Below are 22,047 nucleotides of genomic sequence, written 5' to 3' on the forward strand. Positions count from 1 at the left end.
GGTATATTGCTATTGGTGGGTCACCGCAACAATGTTGCATTTTTTTTATCTAAAGTTAGATAAGAAGAAGAAGCCCCTACCTACTTCCCTGGGACCAGCTTAGCAAAATCCATTCTGCCCCTCCCTGTATGGGTGTATATATAGGCTTACTTTATTATATGTAGAAAGATGTTACCTGTCCAGTGGCGTTGACTCTGTTGTGTTTGTTGTATGTATTTGTTCTCTTGTAGTCACAAAGGGTCTCCTGGCCATCACTGGATTAAGAACTATTGGCTCCAATGGGTTTGGGCTTGGGGAGGTATATCCTGTAGGGGCTTTTGGCTCCTACAGAACAAGGACTCTTGGTCAAAGTGTTTCAAAGAGATGTTTTAGGTTTATTGTTTAATTTTGTTATTAATAAAGCTGTGGCCAAAAATTTGGCGTCTGGTGTCTTCTTTGGGTTGGTCCAGGTGAGTTGTTGATTATAGTTTTTTTTATTTTTTTTTTTAGATTGCCTTATAGCCAAACAAACTGTCCCAAGTGGTTCATATTGTCAATGTATGCAATTATTAACTGATGCCTGAGTGTCCCTCTTTAGGATCCAAGTCCCCCTACCCTGATATTTCTGCATACATATGCCCTGAAAAACGCTCTGATCGCTCTGACCAAGGACAAAATTTGAAGTTTTGAACAAATAAATTCCAGCACTTGATGGAGAATTCCGATCTATAAAATTAAGTATACAATGATTTATTTAGTACTAAAATGTTTTTTTATTAGCAAACCAGGTGAAGCGGTACCGCTGAGACGTGTGTGGAGTTTATTAACGTGAGGATGTTACTGGAAAATGAAGAGGGGGGGAAAAAAACAGATTTATTTATCATGTACAAAATAATGAGACAAACATTTGAACAAACATCAGTGTTTTCTGTAATAACAAGAGAAAGAGGGCACAATCACTGCAATATCATTTGCATATATAGCAGTAAATAAATGTTTTAAACCATAGCTAATTGAAACTCTTTGAATACATTACACCGAGAGACTACTCAGAGACCAAACATGCTGTAGTGTGGAAATATTAGAGAGGATTTCATATTTATTTTAAGTAACTGTGCTTCTCGTTAAACACAGTATGCTTCAATTTTCTGAATATTATTGAGATCAATTTTCCACGCATCTTTAGTAATAACGATTATCGCCAAAACTATAATCAAGATCTGAATTTATTGAAGACACCACTACCACAGATAAACCTCTTATTTATTAATTTGTGGTTGTGCTTCGACATATGTCCTATCCAATAATCATGCCCAGGGACTTCCCAGGGCTTCTTCCACAGAATTGTACCTTCCCTTCTCAGTATAGGAGGCCGGAGGTGACATAGCGGAGATAAAGAGACAGAGAGCGAGTTGAACCCAGCCTTGAGGTGACCATGGGGCCTCCTGGTGAGACCAGAAGAGCTTTCAGGTTTTCTGATGATTAAACTGAAAGAAGTTTTCAGATACAAACAAGAGTTAATGGGGCAAACGGGATGGGCTGGAGCTTGTGGGATTAGGGCTCACTGAAGCATTCAGCAAGGATGACTCCATTTCTGGGGTTAGGGTGCTTTAATTCAGTTTTCCCCAATTCACATCTGTCCTCAGAACAGTCACCTGAAGCCTATTTATATATATAAGCTTTATAAGCCATTTAAGTCATTTTGAACATGGTCAATTGCATTCCTTGTTTCATGCTGCTTCTTTACCTGCACCTTCTTTAAATCTTCAAAGTAAAGCCTGTAAACCTGTCACATAGACAAGCTAAGTAATTGATCGGGTGTCATTCTGGGGAGAATCAGAACAGATGATTTTGTGCGTCATACCTAGCATTACCATATCTGGGAACTCTCCAAGCTTGTAACCAGGTCTCAAGAGCAGAGTTTGGTCTTGTTGAGGAGAAGAGTGCCTTATTCCATGGATATTGTGGGCCAGCTCTGTCTCCCACTGACTAGACATGTCTTTCCAAACTAAACCCCTTTTCCTAGGGGAAAATTTCTGTGTGGTTTGTTTTGCAAACGCAGAATCCCCCCCAAATTGACCCTTTCTTCAACCCCAGCTAAATGCCTTGGAGGAGATGCACTTGGCCAAATGGTTATACAAAACAAACTTGAAGCATTCAACGAAGAAGGGACAGCTGCTTCATGGTCTGTGCTACAGCGTGTCCCTTCTTGGCAGTGCCTCAAGTTTTAGCGCTCTTGTGCGTAGAGGGATACCAACTGTACCCCACTGACGAGGCCAATAAAGGCTAAAATGTACTTCAGGGGTTGTTGGTTCCCTCGTGCAAAGACTGGATAGGACAGACTGTTTGTTCTTGGTTCAGCGTCTTAAATATGTTTTGTATGATAAGTCATATGGTTGCAGATTTATGGTACACCCTGTCGTATATTATAGCAATGAACTTTAGCAGATTCTCTAATCTGAAAGTTTAATCACATAAAAAAACCAATACTTTTGAGAAGTATTTGCATTAGTTTCCATGGCAACAACCTATTGTGCCTCATTTTTTATCATATGACAATTAAACATTTCCTGAAAAAAATCTAAATGAGGCAGAATTTTACACAACCAAATACTTTTACATTTTCTGAAAAGGTTGTGGTTTTCTACATTACTAGGGATTTTTTTTTTTAATGCTGACTTTTAGTTAAATTCGGCAGATTAGATGAAACAGCACCTTTAAAAAATGTAAAATGTCCTGTAGTTCAAATTCAGTAAAACCACCATTCAGTGCTTATTTTTTTCTCTTTTCAATCTGGCATTTAAATTATCGCATAAAAAGGTTTTAGTGAAATGTATAGAATGCACAGCAGATCTGTATGTGAGACATAATGCAGGCAAAATGAGTTGTCATTTCAATATACTAAACGCTTTATTTGCAATTATCCTGGTACAATGAATATAATCTCATTTTGCCACTTTTATGTAATGATTCCATTAGTCATAACATTACTTAGTCAAACGTTTAATACATTATGCTTTTTATATGAAAGCGTTTTAGCCTGCTATATGTAGACTTGTCAGTAAACTGCAATTTATATAATGCATATTTTGCAATACAGGAGAGCTTTTTTTTTTTAATCACATCCTTTTTTACAGCGAGCTTTCCAATATTTGACTTCTCTAACGTGAATATTTAATGTATTGGTCCTGCCCTTTTTGAAGCCAGTGTGCGTCAATAACTATTATTTGAAGTACTCATCAGTGCTTCTTAAACCAGATAACAAGGACCTCTTATAGTCAAGTACGCAGGTTGGCATGTAGTCATGCCTCAACTAGGTCTTTTTTTTACAATTGTTTGTGGACCATTGGGATTCCATTGATAATCATATAATAAAGCTTTAAGGAATCTGACTTCAACAGCTATTAAATTATGGTAAATACTGGATTAATCATATTTTTTATAGAAACCTAGAATTTAATGGCAGAGAAGACACATTCAGCACATCTAGTCTGCCCATTTTTTCTCATGTAAAGACTTGGACCTTAATTAGTCTTTGGTCTTGTTTTAGATTAAGGATAGCCATAAGCCTATCCCATGTAGGGTATGTTTAAATTCCCTCATTGTATTAGCTTCCAGTACTTCTGATATGAAGCCGTCATTTCTCTACCAGCCTCTCAGTAAAGTAAAATAATGTTTTAGATGTTATTGTCTTTACACCCATAGTCTGCATAGACAGTATATCTTAAAAAAAACTAGCAGAGAATGTAGGGTAGAGCTGGGCAAAAGAATGGATAAAAAAAGTGACCCCGGATTTTTAAAGCCAAGGGCTACTACATGATGCCTGTGTGGCTCCCAGATTCTCTGCAGCAGGAAAGGCAGTAATGATAATTGTGCAGCATATCGACATTTGCCTGTTTAACCCAATATTATCTTATACATTTTGTTTTTCTTTTATTATCTTCCTTCCACCATGAGCAGGGTGCACACTGTTACCTTAAATAGACATTATTTTGGGTGAAAACTTGATAACTGCAAAAGCTTGGATGGTAATTCAAACATTAGACGTACTGCAAATCTCTAATTATTTAATTCCCGTAAAACTTGCAGAACTACGCTTTGCTAGATACTGCCAAGTTCTCTTAATGTCATGCATTCATCTCCTGTCCATTGTTCTCACTGCATACATTTGAAGTGGTAATTAAAATACTTCATTGGCTTGTTGAGGCTCCATTCTAAATGTCTAGATAGAATACCATGAATACTGCACCACGAGTGGTTGATATTACCTAATAAAAACCCTGCTAGAGATTGTTCTTTTAAACATACAATCTGTCTCTGCCTTTGCGGTCCCTGTGTCTTTGTGTATGATAATTAGATCTTTAGTGAAGAGCTGACATGCGTATTGAATGATATTTTTAATAACTGATAAAAAAAACCAATATATATAGGAACATTACAATGCTTATATTCACTCCCTATATCCTCAGGGGAAACTTTTGGTTTCAGGGGTCCTAAAAAAAGGTTTAATAATGCTTCTACTACCCCCTTAATTTTAAGTGGAAGCGTTTTCCATCACCTTTACCCACCATAACGTTTGCTGTTGAAGATAAGGAATACATATACTCAATTGTTTGAAAAAGAAACTGTACAACTATGCTAAGTCGGCATTGAGCTAGATTCGGTTCACTTATCTTATAGGAGCACCAAGCTAGACAAAACTTTTCTTGGTTTTGCCCTGAGGTTTCTAAACTACAACTCTCATAGCCAGCCTTTAGGTATCTTAACCATCCCCTGGCTACATCAGCCAAGCTAATGGTAGCTATACCATCGGTGCTCCCTTTTGCAGCCCAGTCCACTTATCTACCCCATATTTTCTTTTAATCTTGTTTTTAAGTTTGTTCTTATATCCAACAGCCACATTTGGGCTAGTACTCTATAGTAAATTAATCCAATTTATATCAGGTCACTCGGCTCTTTTTTGTTGAAAATGTGAAATACCGTATTTGCTCGATTATAAGACGAGGTTTTTTTCAGAGCAAATGCTCTGAAAAATACCCCTCGTCTTCTAATCGGGGTCGTCTTCTAATCAGACCTCAAATAGAGGTCTGATTAGGAGACTAAGATCCAGATCCCCCGCACCGCTGCAGGGGACCTGGATCCTCCTGTCTCACCCCCCCCCATCATACACACTTACCGGTGCTTCCTGCTGTGTTGCCGGGGCAGCGGGTTGACGTCTAAGCGATCCGCGTAGACAACGTCCGCTGCAGCCGGAAGGAGGTGTGGCTAGCAGCGGGGGTTGTCTGTGTCCGTCGCATAGACCTTCCCCGACTGTCAGAGATCAGAGTTCGCCGCACCGGTGCGGGGAACTCTGATCTCTGACAGCCGGGGAAAGTATACGCGACGGACGCATACAAACCCCCGCTGCTAGCCACACCTCCTTCCGGCTGCAGCAGAAGGCGACGTCAACCCGCTGCCCCGGCTGGAAGCACCGGTAAGAGAGGGGGGAGAGCGGGGGAAGGGGGGTGAGAGAGGTGGGGAGAGCGGGGGAAGGGGGGGAGAGAGAGTGTGTGTGTGTGTGTGTGTGTGTGTTAGTTAGTTAAATGGGGGTATAGGGTGTGTGTGTGTTAAATGGGGGCATAGGGCATTTCTGGAGTGGCGTTAAGGGGGCATTTAATAGTGCCACTCTGCCTCCTGAAATGCCTTATACCTCCCTATATGCCACTCTGCCCCATAATATGCCTTTTAACCCCCTAAATGGCAGAGTGGCATATAGGGGTATAAGGCATTTCTGGAGGCAGAGCGCTCTATACAATGCCTTTTAACTCCCTTAATGCCACTCTGCCTCCTGGAATGCCTTATACCTCCCTATATGCCACTCTGCCCCATAATATGCATTTTAACCCCCTAAATGCCAGAATGGGATATAGGGGTATAAGGCATTTTTGGAGGCAGAGTGGCACATAGGGGGTCAAAAGGCATACCATGGGGCACAGTGGCATATAGAGGGTTAAAAGGCATATCATGGGCCACAGTGCCATATTGGAGTGGCAAGCCTGGGGACAGATGTGCGTAACTGGGGGACAGGTTGGAAAATACAAGAAATAAAAACAAAAAAAATCTTTTTCTCAATCATAGCTTTTATTAAAAAAAATAGTTTACATGAATTAACATTTACTGGTAAAACTTTTTTCCTTTGGGGTCGTCTTATATTCAGGCTTTTTCTTTTTTTCCTAAGTTAATGTTCAGATTTTGGGGGGTCGTCTTATAATCAGGGTCGTCTTATAATCGAGCAAATACGGTAATTATGTTTTTTTCCCCATAATCACAGGCTATATGCAAATCTGTAGGTTGCTAACTGTGAACACTAGCTATTTCTATGACATATAGTTATGTGATGTATTATTGAACTTCACGCTGAGCTTTAATAACATGGAGGCAAACCCCGCAACTACTATATTGATGGCAGAACCGATAAAATTGTCACAGAGGTTGCTATGTTCAAAGCAGCAGTAACTGCAGGAGTTCCAGTGCTGTGTGAAGATAAGATATGGTGATAAAACATGTGTATCTTAAATGACTGCTATTGTCACTTAGTCTACTATTATAGTAAATACACGTGCCATGTTTGATCTTGTTTTAAGTTTTATTGATCTATTTTCCCAGCTTGTAGAGATACTTACTGCTTCTTTAAAGGTTATCTGCTTTCTTCCCTCTCCTGGCCAACATAGCCAAACGCTAACCTGATCTGCTCCAGCAGCAGATTGGGTGCTGCAGCGTGCAGCCAATGGCTGGATATACCAGACCGTATACTAAGTGGCCATGAAGAGGCAATGTGCAGCTGTGCATATCCAGCCATAGGCTGCACTTATGCCATTAGGCGGCAGCTGGCCTTAAAGTGCCAGGGCTGTCTCATCATCGCCAGTCCAGCCCTGGTTCTCACCAATGTGACATCAATATTTGATGCCCCCCCAAAAATGTATGGCTTCTTATGTCTATCATAATGTAGAAGACTGGGAAATAAGTATAACGAAGAATGTGTTTATCCCTAGTAATTGCAATACTAGGAGATTCTATGCTGTGCAACACCCTTTTGTCAAATATAAGAGATATAACAATCTCTTAGTAAATCAAATAAATCAGTGCATCTGAAATATGCATTATCCCAGTGATGTGAGTGTGATTTGGTTACTGTAACATCAGTTATGATATAACATCAGTTATGGTTTCAGTACTGTATAAGAGTTATGTGTGATGTTTGAAAATAATTTATATTAAGTACTCAAACACCTTTACAAATTCAGGCCAAAAACTCTATAAAGAGCTCAATAATTCATTTACAACACGATTGTCTAAGGACCTATACATACCTTAAGATCAACACAAGAATGGGTTATCGATCAGCTTTTTGTAAAGCTCCAGAAATTTACAACGTTGGCTATATTTAATGGGATTAGATGGGATTAAATTGTGAAAATCTATTATTGTAAGGAATTGTTCCTCCCAGTCAGGAATCCTCCCAGGCATGTAAACACAATGTAAAGAAAAGGGAATTAGTACTGAATAGAATCACTTTCTGCAAACCCAATGGTGCATAACCCTTACCTTATTCTAAGGTGTATTTCTACTGGTATCCCTCTAGACATGCTGTGTTCAGACAAATTATTTTCTTTTGTTCTAAAGATGGGCTGTAAGATTAACACGCTTTGATTATGGCTTTTGTAGGGAAATGTTATTGAAAGCTATTGATATAGTCGTTAACACAGCTGATATCCAAAATATGCCTTAGTTTGAATGCTTTGCATTCATATTTTTTATTTGGTAGAATTTGGCCAATCTATTGCAGCTGATCTTGGATTTAGTTTTGAAAAGACTTCAAGGGTTTGCATAAAACAATGAATACTTTGTACTTAAATAACGTAAATAAATTAAAGGGACACTATTATACAGCATATTTATGTTTAGGGGCGTAACTAGAAACCACAGGGCCTCGGTACATAAAAAGCATCATGTCCCACGGTGCCACTGTTGCCTCTAACCAGTTGTGAGCCCCACATTCACCCCCAAACAGCTTGTCTATTCCTTATTTGACTGTAAACAGCATGTCTGAGACAACCTTGCCTCAAACGTCTTATCTGTGCCATCTTTGTCCCCAAAACTGCTTGTCTGTGTCCCCAAACAGCGTGGCTGTGCCATTTTCTCCCCAAACAGTCCGTCAGTGCCCCCAAACAGCTTGTCTATGCCATCCTTACCAACAAACAGCCTGCCTGTGCCATCTTTTCCACCAAACGGTTTGTCAATGTCAGATTTGGCCTAAAACAGCTTGCCAGTGCCACCGAACAGCTTGTCAATGCCCTCAAACAGCCAACCTGTCCCATCTTTGCCACCAAACAGCCTGCCTGTACAATCTTTGACCCCAAAACACTTACCTATCCATGCTAACACACAAACACTTACATATTCATGCTCACACATACAAACACCTACATAACTAAACATACACATTCATATACACTTACAGATATACATTCTTGTTAACACGCATGCACTTATACATACATTCACCCTCCCATGCACAAGCTCTCTCACTCTCTCCCTCTCGCACATCTTTACCCGGAGCTTTCTCTCTTACTTTTACCACGTGGTCCCCCCTCTGCTTTTCTGCCTTCCTGTGCCAGTTCTTAAGTTCATTCTCTATGTGCCATTTACACCTATCTCATCAATTACTCATTAGCCTGGACTCTCATCCATCACTCATTAGCCTGGAACACTTTGTTTATCGTTTTTCAAAATTCAACCAAAGCTCCTTCTGCTAAGCAGCACTAACATCCAAGCCCTTGGGTTAATGCACTCACATGCATAGTTTTAAGAAATGTGAATAAGGCCATTGACAACAAGATAATTGTCAAAAACCTCACAAGAAGGTTTTTCTTCTATTTTCGCTTTATCAAATGTATTCAAACTGATCCTTGACAGAACATTCTAATTATTAAAACCAGAGATATTTTATACATCATCTATCTGAACAAATCTCTGGTTAGATGATGAAAAGAAAAAAAAATCAGTTCCTAAAAAATATAGCGAAACTTTAATACTGCCATCAAAATTTCAAAGGACAGTTATGAGAAAAAACTAACACTTTGTTCTGGGTAATTTACTATTTTTCTGTCAGTTATTAGGCTACATTTTCTCCCCCCCCCACACTTACGAGGTTTCACCAGTCATTTAGTCACCACAGGAGTGAATAATTCAGAGAAAGAAGAGTCAGTTATAAACAGCCAGGGGAGTGAACATTATCTTCACAGATGAATTTATTCTTTGGGAGAAAAAAAAGCTCCTTGAAAGGCAAGTGCATCATTTGTGGCAGTCTCGGGACAGTACAACTGATGCTCTAAGAATTTGCACTCATGTGATGAGCCTGTTTAATCTGCTCCTCCATTCCAAAGCTGGGGTTACCATAGAAACTGCCACATTACATTGTTACCTGCACTATCTCCAATAAACAGAGCACCTTCTGCAAGACAAAATACTGATAGTGCATGTGTGCTATGAAACAGCTCACGCACAACTAACACAATAAAGATTTTGAAGGCGTTTTGAATACTGAGAACTAAAAGGGTTATTTTTTAGTCTCTTGCCCAATTTTCTAACAAGTTGGTTTTGAAGGACAGTGGAATTTTCCATAACTACGTTTTTTCTTGAAAAGGCTTGGAATACCAAGCAAACCGAAGCTTGGGGTAGTAGTGTCAGCTAGGTGAAAACTAATTAAAAAAAACAAACAAACAAACAAAAAAACATGCAGACTTTTCTTAGGGAAGATTGATAATATGATATATTGTAAATTCCACATCCAAAGGACAAATTCTGCGATGGTTGGTCCTAGGTAAAAGATCACAAAGACCTGGAAATCTGCTAAAAGTATTTCTGAAGTAGGTTATATAAAAACAGGATATTACTGACGGTATTCAATCAATATGTCATAGACTGATACACACAGCAGGGTTTCTACTGAAGTTCTAGAGCTACATTCTAAAACGTTCCCCACATTAGCACTGCATCCCTGTGACCTTTCTCTAGCATCTAGAGAGAAGGAGTTGAAAATGTGTGTCTGTATCTTTTAGTGATATCTCAGTGGGCCTACGAGGTTTAAAGTTCTATGTGTTTTAGTCAGCAGCCCCAAATGGAGGGTCTGAAATGTTCTTCAGGTATGACCACAGTCACACAGCTAACTGAAGCACTGGTAGATTTCACAATGTTTGGAAACTCTTGGAAATTTAGCTAGAAATTGCTACAAAGAATGTCCCTCTGTTCTATAACAACAAAGTGTCATTGACTTTTCACATTCTTGTAGCCAACGGTAACCAATCTAGTTTTTAAGAAAGGAGAACTTGGTTTCAGGCAAGAGTAGTAAGACTCTTTGAATAATACATGCGTACCTAAGTGACTGGAAAACCTGAAGACACAGAAAAGAAGGGTCCTATGCATTCTATAGCTAAACCATAGTGGTTAGTTGGGGAGCTACACTTAATTGGCTCTTGGCATTTTACCATACATAGCATGAGAATTTCATCCAGGCTGGTAAGGTATTTTTTCAGGACATTACCCATATCATGGAGCCACTTAAGTGATAATCAGATTACTGCAATAAACTATTAGTGGATTTAAAGTATCAGCCTCTGTTCAGTTACACAAACAAGAAAATCAGTGATTGATGCCCACAAGTCCTAACACTTTAAATTAGTCATTTACTGTTATATCTTAACCATTGATTTGGTAATTTATTTATTTATGAAATCGAATAGAGCCACCATAATAAAATCCCATCTATAGTCATATAAGCAGAATTTCTGATAAATACACTAAAGTATCCCTTTACTGTTTGTAAAAATATCCAATGTTATACTGTTTACTAAAGCAAAATAATAAATATTCTGATGCTTAACTGCTTATTCTGCATCCAAAGTATACAACTCAAAGTGCAGTCTATGTATGGCCTGAGGCAGATATAGTGATTAAACAGGCAGGGTGTATATTCTATCTTGATGCAGACTGGTAGAGAAGATGACGTGTAGGTTTTTGAATAACTCATGGGAAGGTATATTTTTTGAAGCATAATTCAAATATGTGCTTAGTATGCACAGGGACACCTATGGTCACGGATGAAAAGCCCACATCACATTTGAGAGGGGTTGTTAATTACCATCAGATACAAAACCAAAGCCTATAGTATAATATACACTCACTGGCCAGTTTATTAGGTATACCAGTTCGATTGCTACTCAGCCAATCACATGGCAGCACCCCAATGCATTTAGGCATGTAGACATGGTCAAGACAACTTGCTGAAGTTCAAACCGGACATCAGAATGGAGAAGGAAGGGTATTTAAGTGACTTTGACGTGGCATGGTTGTTGGTGCCAGGCGTATTTCAGAAATTGATGATCTACTGGGACTTTCACAGACAACCATCTCTAGGGTTTACAGAGAATGGTCCGAAAAAGAAAAAATATCCAGAGAGCAGCAGTTATGTGGACGAAAATGCCTTGTTGAGGTCAGAGGTCAGAGGAGAATGGGCAAACTGGTTCAAGATGACAACAGAAAGGCAACAGTAACTCAAATAACCACTCGTTACAACCAAGGTATGCAGAATACCATTTCTGAACACACAACACTTTGAACCTTGAGCTAGATCCTATTCCAATAGAGCACCTTTGGGATGTGGTGAGATTCGCATCATGGATGTGCAGCCGACAAATCTGCAGCAACTGCGTGATGACATTATGTCCATATGGACCAAAATCTCTGAGGAATGTTTCCAGCACCTTGGAGAAAGTATGCTACGAAGAATGAAGACAGTTTTGAAGGCAAAAGGGGGTCCAACCCAAGCAAGGTGTACCTAATAAAGTGGCCAGTGAGTGTGTACTAAAAGATCAACATTCGTCAACATCTGTAGGCAGGAACTAGAGGAGACACTTGTATATGACTTGGGATTCTGGCCACAAATAGTCCCATGCAGGCCCATTTAAAGGAAGGATGTTAAGAAAAGAATAGGAATACAATGTATAGTAATAAAGATGATAAAAAAAAGAAGTGGAGTGAAAATGACGGAAGAAATAAAAAGTGGGGAAATTAAAAATACTGTGCTGGGGAATCTCATGTGAACAGTGCTGGCCCCTTAAAATATGTGGATATGAAGAACTACAGATTAGTGTTCAGTGCCTGCATCATCAAAGCTGTTTTATCAAATATGACAGATCGCCTTTGGGACCAGTGATAAATCTAAATTGGGTAATCAAATATATTCCAGGAATGCTAATGGAGTTGTATAAGTGATGCATGACAGTGCAATGGACCCTGCTTTCCTTAGTGATACCTTTGATTCTTTTTGTAATCTGGTAATCAGATAATAACCAATTTGAACTAAGTCCTTAGTGAATCATGTGGTCTAGTTCTAGGTCTAATTCTATGAGATCACCATATGGACAAGTATTTTATTCCAGTAAAAACAAGTTTATGTTAAATCAGAAACAATGAGGCTGGGGGAGTAGAGGTGGAAGGCTCTATGTAGCAAATAGAAACAAAAACTAAACAACAGATTTCTCTTTAGAATATAGAGAGATAAAAAGAAACAGGAATATTAAAGGGAATGGAATGTCAGGAAGGGTGTTAAGATTAAAGAAACATTAATAAAATACATTTTAATATTTACAATAGATTTTTAATCTGACATTTAATTAATTTGGCATGTTTTTCTCAAGGCAAGCAGGACAGGATGACAAAACGAATAAGAGGAGAATAGTGAATGGATTTAAGGCTGAAAAAATTGTGGGAGAATGAGTTGGTTGGAGGAGGACTGATGGAAGTCAGAGATAAAGATAACGATAAGGTTCATGAATGACGAGAGCAAGATCTGAGATATAGAGATGTGGAGTGGCCTTGGAAAATGAGTGAAAGAGTGAAGGACGTAGGGAGTGGGGCTGGCAAATGGAATGTGAGAGAGAAGCATATAAGGACTTGACTGGGCTAAGGCGTGGAAGACAGAAGGTCATGGGTTGTGGGTTATTCTAAGATGTGGAAGGAATAAAAGACATGGGGAGTGGGCTGGGCTAAGTAGTGAAAGAAAAAAGGGCATGTTGCTTTGGCTAGGCTATTGAATAAAAGGAGTGAGGAGGAGACCTAGAATGGGTTGGATTACTATGTAAAGAAATGGCAGGGATGGGGTGGATTAATTAGTGATGGGAGAGAATGACAAGATGTCTAGGCTGGGTTAATGAGGGGAAACAGGAACAATGTGAGCAGTAAGTACAACATGCAAGCGAACAAAAAATGTATGGGGCGCAGGAACATATATAGGGAAAAAAACAAAAAACAACACAATATAGTGCAGATGGTAATTTCAATGTCACTTACATTGAAATTACCATCTGCACTATATTGTGTTGTTTTTTGTTTTTTTCCCTATATATGTTCCTGCGCCCCATACATTTTTTGTTTGCTTGCATTTTTACACTTTGAGGAAGAGTGTCGTTTGGGTAGCTGCGGTCCAATTAGGGAAGTATTATTATTATTATTATTTTTATTATTTATTGCACCTTACCTGAGTGACACGTGTTTTTGTTTTTTTTTGGTTCACGGCGTTATTCTTATGTAAGTACAACATGGGCAGGTAGGACTGAGGCTGAGAATCATAAAGAAATGATAAAATGGAGCCAATTACAGTGGAACACAGAGGAGATTATTCTCCAAACTCAGGTGAAAAGAAGTTATAAACTTCCATTTATTGCCTTGACTATCCCTTTTCAGGTATGGCACTTAAAGCAGTTTTAACTATATATATATACTATTATTATACAAACAATGTTTTTAAGAGTTAAAGGCTTTCATTTTTTTTTTTTTGCGTGCCCATATTGTGATTAAATTAACTGTGCATAGAGCAAGGAGTCGGTAGAAAAACTATAAAAGATACCTTCCTATAAAACTGTCCATGTAAAGCATGTTGTTAAAAAGTAGCATTTAATAAACAATAAACAAGATCTATTTATGGAATGCCAAACAGATTTGGATAGAAATAAAATGTATTTTTATGCTATGTTTCCATCAGGTAACGCTTAAGCACCTACACATGTACACACTTTGCTTTTCGTTTTCTCAAAACATTAGAACTTTTTTTAGCATGGCATATGGTGTGCACCTGCCACTTTTCTTAATATAAAATTTACACCCCAAAAAAAGGTCTACTACATTATTGCTAACTTTCAATATAAGCCAGCTAATCAGACTGAAGCAACACAATAACATAAATATACCATCTGCATGCATTCATAGACTTAGTGAGATATTAGTGAGATTTACTTTACAAAGTACCAGGCTTCACAAAGTTAGGCTCAAGGCCAGCACTACTCCACTTTTTTTTTTTTTAGTATATGTGCTGTTAGCTAAAGCTAGTCCACTATGCCTTGCGCAGGTATAAAGGAAACACCAAAATCCTCTGTTCTTTACAGTTTTCTAAAATATTTTAAATACCAATAACCACAGTTATGGTGGGTAAAGGTGATGGAAAACCCTTCCACTTAAAATTAAGGGGGTATTAGAAGTATTATTAAACACTCATCTAGAGGCACCAGACAAGCCAGAAGGTTTGTTTTTCCCTCAGAAATCTCATGGTGCTGCCACAACCACAAGGGATTCTGGGTAGGCGCATGCAAATAAGGTAAAAAAATTATCACCTTTTGCCTCTATATCCACTTTATACATGGATCCAGTATAACTTTGGTTATTGGTATTTCTTGGCTACCCCAAGCCTCAAGTATTAAGCCAGTATCACAACCTCATGCTGACGAGTCTTATTAAGGACAAAACAGCTGTCCATGAGCAGTGATCTGGCTAGTTTTGTGTAAAGGCTGTCTTGTACGGCGGGCAATTACTTTCAAGGGATCCATGTATAAAGTTGATATAAAAGCAAAAGGTGATCATTGTTGACCTTATTTGCATGCGCCTACCCAGAATGTATGTATAAATATTGATAGAAATTGGTATAATGATCCATGAATCTTGCTTGACTTGTCAGTATTAGTGACTGATAAATTTTTGATCATTCAATTAAATATAAAGGTACAGAGAACTCATGGGATATTTGCAGATATGGATAAGGAGTGGATTTTTTACATTAAATTTTATTTATAAAGCATCAGCAGATCCTGTAGCCTTGTTACAATCAGGGTAGAATTCAAGCTTAACAATAACGAAGCGAGATGTAATTTGTGATCCCTCCATAACGTACCAACAACTCTTCATTTGCTAAGCAGCCTAGATTGATAGTACCTTCCATACAAAATGGAACTGGAAGCTTTTGTTAACCCCTTAACGACAATCCCCGTACATGTACGGGGTTGCCGTGCAACGGGTTAACGACAATGCCCGTACATGTACGGGCTGCCGTTAAATAGCTGCAGCGCCGCGATCGCGGCGTTTTCGCCGCGATCGGCGGCTTTGCAGCATCCACGGAAGCCTCACAAGTGAGGCTGACCGTGGATCCGGGGAGGGCAGCCCTCGGCAGCCCTCCCCGGAAGAAAAATGGCCGCCGCCGCACCGATCATCAAAGATCGCGGCGGCGCCCGGCTAAAACTGCTTAGGAAGCGATATGAATCGCTTCCTAAGCATAAATGGTGTTACTGACATGCCTCGATATCGAGGCATATCAGCAACACTACCCCCCGACCCCCGATCGCCTTGTGATTGCTCCGAGGAGCAACCACAAGTGCCATCCTGTGAATGACGTTGCCGTCATTCACAGGATGGCATTAACAATAGAAATGAGTTCATAGAGGGTCTATCCAGACCCTCTTGAGAACTCTCGAGCTCCTCCTGCAGGTTGAATGCAGGTACTGCATCCAACCATGCAAGGTCAATGGAGCCCAGCTCACTAGTGAGAGTGACTAGTAAAAAAAAAAAAAAAAAAAAATTAAAAAAAAAATTTAAAAAATGTTTCAAAAAAATGTCAAAAATATGGTAACATGTAAAAATCCCCACTGTCACCAAAAAAAAAAAAAAAAGTTTTTAATAAGCAAGTCCTAAAATTTTTACAAAATATGTCCTAATATCTTTACAAAAATTCCATTATGGAAAGAGTTAAAATATTGGCATTACAAATGCCCATAGGGTGTCTAGTATTAAAAAATATATGATTTGATGGGGTAAATTGAATTGGCCGGGTTCAAAGATGTCCCAAATATGGGACATGGGGCAGATGTCTAAATGGCAAAAAAATACACACCTCACAAAGGCGGCCTTTTACCTCCCAAATAACCCTACAAACCCATGCATGTGGGGTATCGCTGCGCTCAGGAGATGTTACTGAACACATATTGGGGTGTTGTGTGACACGGACATACACCAGGAGCGATAAATTTATACAACATGTGTGAAAAAAATACAAAAAGAATTACTACCATAAAGTTTCACAAAGGGTAGTGGTAAAATTAGTGCATTGAAAGGGTTAAAATACCAGCATTTCAAATACCTTGGGGTGTCTAGTTTTTAAAAATATATGATTTGATGGGGTAAATTTCATTGGCCGGCTTCAAAGATACCTGAAATGGCACATGGGGGGAAGAATTACCAGATTTGGAAAAAAAGGTTTTGAAATGGCAAAACGCTACCTGTACTTATTGCCCCATAACGTGCAGAAAAAAGCAAAAAAACATAAAAACATTGGGTATTTCTAAACTCAGGACAAATAGTAGAATCTATTTACCAGGTTTTTTCATTCGTTTTTGCAGATGAGTAAAAGTTTTCTGTTTAAAAAGTGAGAAAAAGTAATTTTTTAACAAAAAATCCCCATATTTTATCATTTTTTTTATAGTAAATTAGATGATATGATAAAATTAATGGTATCTAAAGAAAGCCCTGTTTGTCCTGAAAAAAACAATATATAATATGTGTGGGAGCATGAAATGAGAGAGAAGAAAATCACAGCTAAACTGTAACACTGAAAAACGTTAAAAGAGCCATTGTCCCACAATATACTACGAGTAATAACCCCTATTGTCCTTAAGGGGTTAAATCATGTTCTTATATATCTGCAGCTTTTAGAGGTTATTTTTATATGAAAGTAGTACTACAGGCACTTAGCTGCATAATTTTTCCAATTGTTGGATTGCATCTATTTATGTAATGCATTAACAGTCAGCGTTGAGTTTGTACTTTTATGTCACATTTGACACTATACAGAATTAGAACAAATATTACTACTTTTACATCTACCTTCCCCAGAGAGATACAGTCACTGAATGAGAACTAGTATTGCTTACTGGCTATGTAGAAAAAAAGAATAGTAATAACATCATGAAAAGCAAAAAGTATGTATAAAAATGTATTTATCTATATATCTAGGTTATAGAGTAGGTTATATGTAGATTTAAAGCATAGAAGATCGCTAACTTAGAAATATATGTGCTTACACCATTTATTTTCTGAGAATAATGGAGCTCAATAGACCAGTTACAAGAGAGATCTCTTGACCTCTGATCTTTTGATCTTGAGAACGAAAGTAAACATATGAGACTTTACTACAGGAGAATTCTTGCACCTTGGGTGTACAGAATCATCAAAGTGCCCGATAAGGCTACAGGATATCCCTTTCAAACCCCATCCTCTACATACATAAAGGTACTCTGTTGGGTTTGGTGACTTTATTATCACTTTATTAGCACCCTTTCTAGTGCTATTAAAGATATGTACATGAACATACTGTAGAAATTGACACAAGTGGTGTAATCTGGCCTAGGTGGACTAGCCCCATACCTAGGACAGCAGGTCTAGGGGTGACAAAACCAGACACAGATCACCCTATTTCCTTGGTGGGCTGCTGATCAACAGGACAGTCACAAGGAAGATATCGGATCTCCCCTACAGACTAAATTACACTATGGAGGAGTGCCATGTACATGGCACTGTCCATCCTTGAGAATGGAGCACATGTATATGTCTTCATATCCCAGAGGTAAGCGATTAGAAGGGCAGCCACGTAGTGAGCACAGGGGCTAAATGGGTTAAGCCTTGGGTAGAGCCCAGGATAAATACATTGTCAATCAGCATCTAGCAGAAACCTATCACAGTTAGGGACACAGGGTAGCCAGAGCTTGATGTAGTCGCCATTTTAAGAAAACTACCTACATATAAAACCTGAAGGAATGCCCTGGCAAACCTCCAGTTTGCCTCCAGCGGAACATCCTTCACTTGAAGGTCAGGTCACAGGGTCAGTTACGTTCGACTGTGACGGGCACTCGGAGGAAAAAAACATGTTCTCCCACCTACTTCAAGGACTATATGGCGATTATTTGGAAGTACTGTGTGCCTCCTTATTTTGTGAATTAAATGAAAGGGTACAAGAACATCCAACTCTTGTCTCCTACCCTGTCAAAGGCCCAGAAGATCTTAGTCCGTGTCTGAATCAAGGGGAAATCTAAATAACACCCAACAACTCACACCTTAAATAATGAATGCCTTGTTGCAAAAACAGTACAATGACCCCGTTGTAGTACGACCTGGGTTCAGGTCCCTTGACTTGATTTTTTTAAAGTATAATGTTGAATTAATATGGAAGGAATTGAGTTTGGCATACATGTGTTATTCCCTTATGTTTTAACATAAATATTTCATACAAAACCAATTTTACCCTAATGGCTTGCACTTGGTAATTAGTGCCTGCAGGACTATTGTGTGACAGCAAGTCCCTATACAACTATACATTGATATACCCAACCTAAGGGTTTCTTCTTCTTCTTTTTAATGCTTATTATTTGTCTGCTTTATATTTTTTCCTTTAAATTACCAGACGCAGACTGCTTGCTCCCAGTTCACTCATAAAGCTTTGTCCTCTGCGGTATTAATTCCCATAATGAATCTCTCGTAGTCTGCAATTACTGTAAGGAACCAAGGAGTAGCACAACTGACAAAGAGGAATTGTAAACATATTGGCAGAAAATATAGAATAAACACAGATTTACGGGGAATATTAATATAATTTAATTCTACATTGCTTGAAGTTTTGATTCAGGCATGTCAAAACTTCAGTATTTATGTGACTTAAAGATGAATATAAAATGCGAATGTGTTTGGCACCTTAATAATAAGAATACTTCAAAGTGACAGCTTGTCATGTAAACTGACATCTTCTGTTGGGATCTTCTATTAAGAAATGTAGAAGTATCACTGCTTGGAATTTTCCTGCTTGGAGTTCATGCTTTATGTATATGCTTTATGCTTGATTTTATATACCTACATGACATCAGACTATGGATGTTACTTAAATGACTGTAAATTATTTCTCATGCAACAAGGATGACATCACAGAAGCGATTAAGGTTAAGGAGAAATTCCAAAACCCCCAAAATGTTCAAAATACCCTGTAATATCTGGAGTGTCTAGAGCACTTCTGGACAGTTTGCACATATCTTTAAGAACCTAGTCAAAGAAGGACTTTTTTTAAACTAAGGTAAATTATTCTCTAGGTATGGGTTTGTAATTTATTGCTTCCTTTGAGGCTGATATATGCTGGAGACTGAACAACATGACCTGCTACCAATCACAACCCTTTTCACAGATGGGTTTAATTGTTAAGAAAAATAATGTAGATAATGAACAATTTATACATCATTATGAGATTACTCCTAAAGCCGGTGACTTCATATCTCCAGTTTCTCATTGCCAGCACATAATTAAAGAATGTATTCGTTTTCTGTAAGATACGGCCATTTTGTTGACTTAATTTGAATCATTAAGAACTCTTCATGACAAGTACACTATGCAGGTACCATCTCACTTACATAATTGAAGTAGTCCAGAGGTTGCTATAGTAATATTAGCAAAGTTATAATAAACAATGATCAGGCCAACAAAAATGAGCAATTACTACTGGAATACCGGCTTCAGTTTAAAGGAATAGTATATTGCTAAGAGCGCGTTACATTCAGGAGAATTTAAAGAAGTAATGTGCAGCTTTTGACCTTTTTTTGTGCATTTTATCACTATTTTCATTGGATCTTTGGAGACATTTTTTCTATTTCCTTGCTGAACTGACGACAATGGTTCTTGGCATGATTTTAATGATTTCAGAGTACATCTGTGAAGTGGGCCAAGGTCCTAGAGGACTAGGAACCTCAAAATTGGATGCCGCTTTATTTCTTTTAAGTTCTGGTAGAGAAGCATAAGGGTCTGTTCTTTTGATGGCACAGATCTCTCCTGTTTGCTCTCTTGATTTTATGCTTTTTCAGGGATATTAATACCAGGTATCATATTTAGGTCTCCCTGCTTTACCTTTACTCTATCAGGGATAGAGGCAACTAGACACTTCTCTATCCTTTTAGTAGGAAAGTAGAGGTAGGAAGAGAGCAAGCTGTCTCATTTTCTCCAAGCTTTGTGGCAAGGACATGAAGTTGAAATTCTTTCAGGTAGAATATGTGGTACTAAAATGCTAAAAATAATCGTAAGTGTAAGAAGAGTGTAAGAAGTCACAATAATCACAATTTTTCTCTATCCCTAACAGGAAATGAAAGGGGCGGCGAGGCCACCATTTCTGGAAATGTCAGCAAATTGGTTGTTTATCCTCCTGGGTTTACTGGGCAGGCGAGAAAAGGACACCTTATGTTTGATGCCTGCTTTGAAAGTGGTAGGTATTAATACAATAAGTTTAAATTTAAAGCAAGATTTCAAAGGGGCACCTTTTCTCATGTTGAAAGCATCTTCCATGGACTCCAGTGCATTTTGCTGCAAGCAAATACATGCAGGCGTTTCTTAGTTATTGAAATTCTTCTGTCTTATTAAACTCCTCCTCCAGCTGCCTCTTCTTAAAGCAGGGAGCATACTGCAGTATGCTTTTCTCACATGCTCAGTTGAAATCCCACTCTAGTCTAGAGCCGGCCTTCATTTTAAGTCAATAGGAGCAGCAGCAACCAATTACACATATGATATCAGAACACTGATGTTTTGCTAGCGTACATGTGATTGGCTGCTGTTTAATTGGCTTCATTGAGAGTGCTATTGAGAATATGCAAGACGTTTAGATACTATTGCTTTCTGGCTTGGGTAGAAGTAGCCAGAGAATACATTCAATGAGACATATGTTTAATTTTCTAACTCCAGTAACTACTGTAAATGCTAAACTAACATGCTCCAAAATGAATAAAAAAAAATACATTGGAGTCCATGGAAAATGGACTCCCAACATGCATTACAAATTAAAAATACAGTTTTTGGGACTAGGTGTTTGAGAGTCTATTCTCTGTGTATTCCACATTTCAAGTCTCAATCATTTTGTCAGACAGATGGATGTGTTCAGTTGAGGCATTGCAGAGAGAGGTGTCTGCCTCATATGTTTTTATTTTAACAGATTATCTGGTAATTAGCGATATGGGCTGTAAATTACATATTTTTCTGCATGTGACTGCAGAAGGAAATTGGCGTTGTGCATGGATCTGTTATGATTTAAAGGCGCTGTTCCATTTACTCTACAGAACTTAACACTTCTACTAGACTTGTGCACAATGCCTAAAATTATTTTATTATTTATTTCATTTTTGGCGCGTTCTTTTCGGACTATGAATTTTGTTTTCGGCCCTTTCAGTTCATACGAAATTCAGGGTTTTTTTTTTATTTGAAAAACTAAATTTGTGTGGCAGTGTGTAGAGAAACATAAAAAAAAAGAACTTGACGACCCATAAGGCCCATTCAGCCTATCTAATGTGCCTGTTTTTTCTGCTGTAAAGGGTTAAAGATTGACCAATCCGTGGTAATGTTACGGTATTATAGCCATTACTTCTGCTGGGAGGGTGCATTTTCATTACCATGTTAATTAATTCATTAATTAACTGCAGATCTCTATATCAAAGAAAAACAAATAAATTAATCCCAAATTGTAAACTTTTTTTCCAAACTGCCGTTTCCTGTTACTAACAGGAAGTGTATATCGACTCTTTTGTTCATGAATGCGTGCATTCATATTCACCACTGGAAAAAGTGGACTTAGCAATTTGTAGCAATTTATGAGGCTACGAAAAAAAACCCACATTTTAAATACATTGGAAATATTAG

At 38.3% G+C, this 22,047-nt stretch overlaps 1 protein-coding gene across 1 annotated transcript in view; it reads left to right on the plus strand.

Annotated features, from left to right (window-relative positions):
- The window catches only part of AGBL4 (AGBL carboxypeptidase 4), a 494,372-nt gene that overhangs the window by 17,904 nt on the left and 454,421 nt on the right, over positions 1-22,047 (plus strand). The window contains exon 2 of the mRNA XM_053470228.1: positions 20,504-20,626. Within this exon, the coding sequence (XP_053326203.1) occupies positions 20,504-20,626 (123 nt within the window). The remainder of the gene's footprint in view (positions 1-20,503; positions 20,627-22,047) is intronic.

This window comes from Spea bombifrons, chromosome 6 (assembly GCF_027358695.1).
Source record: "Spea bombifrons isolate aSpeBom1 chromosome 6, aSpeBom1.2.pri, whole genome shotgun sequence".
Lineage (NCBI taxonomy): Eukaryota > Metazoa > Chordata > Amphibia > Anura > Pelobatidae > Spea > Spea bombifrons.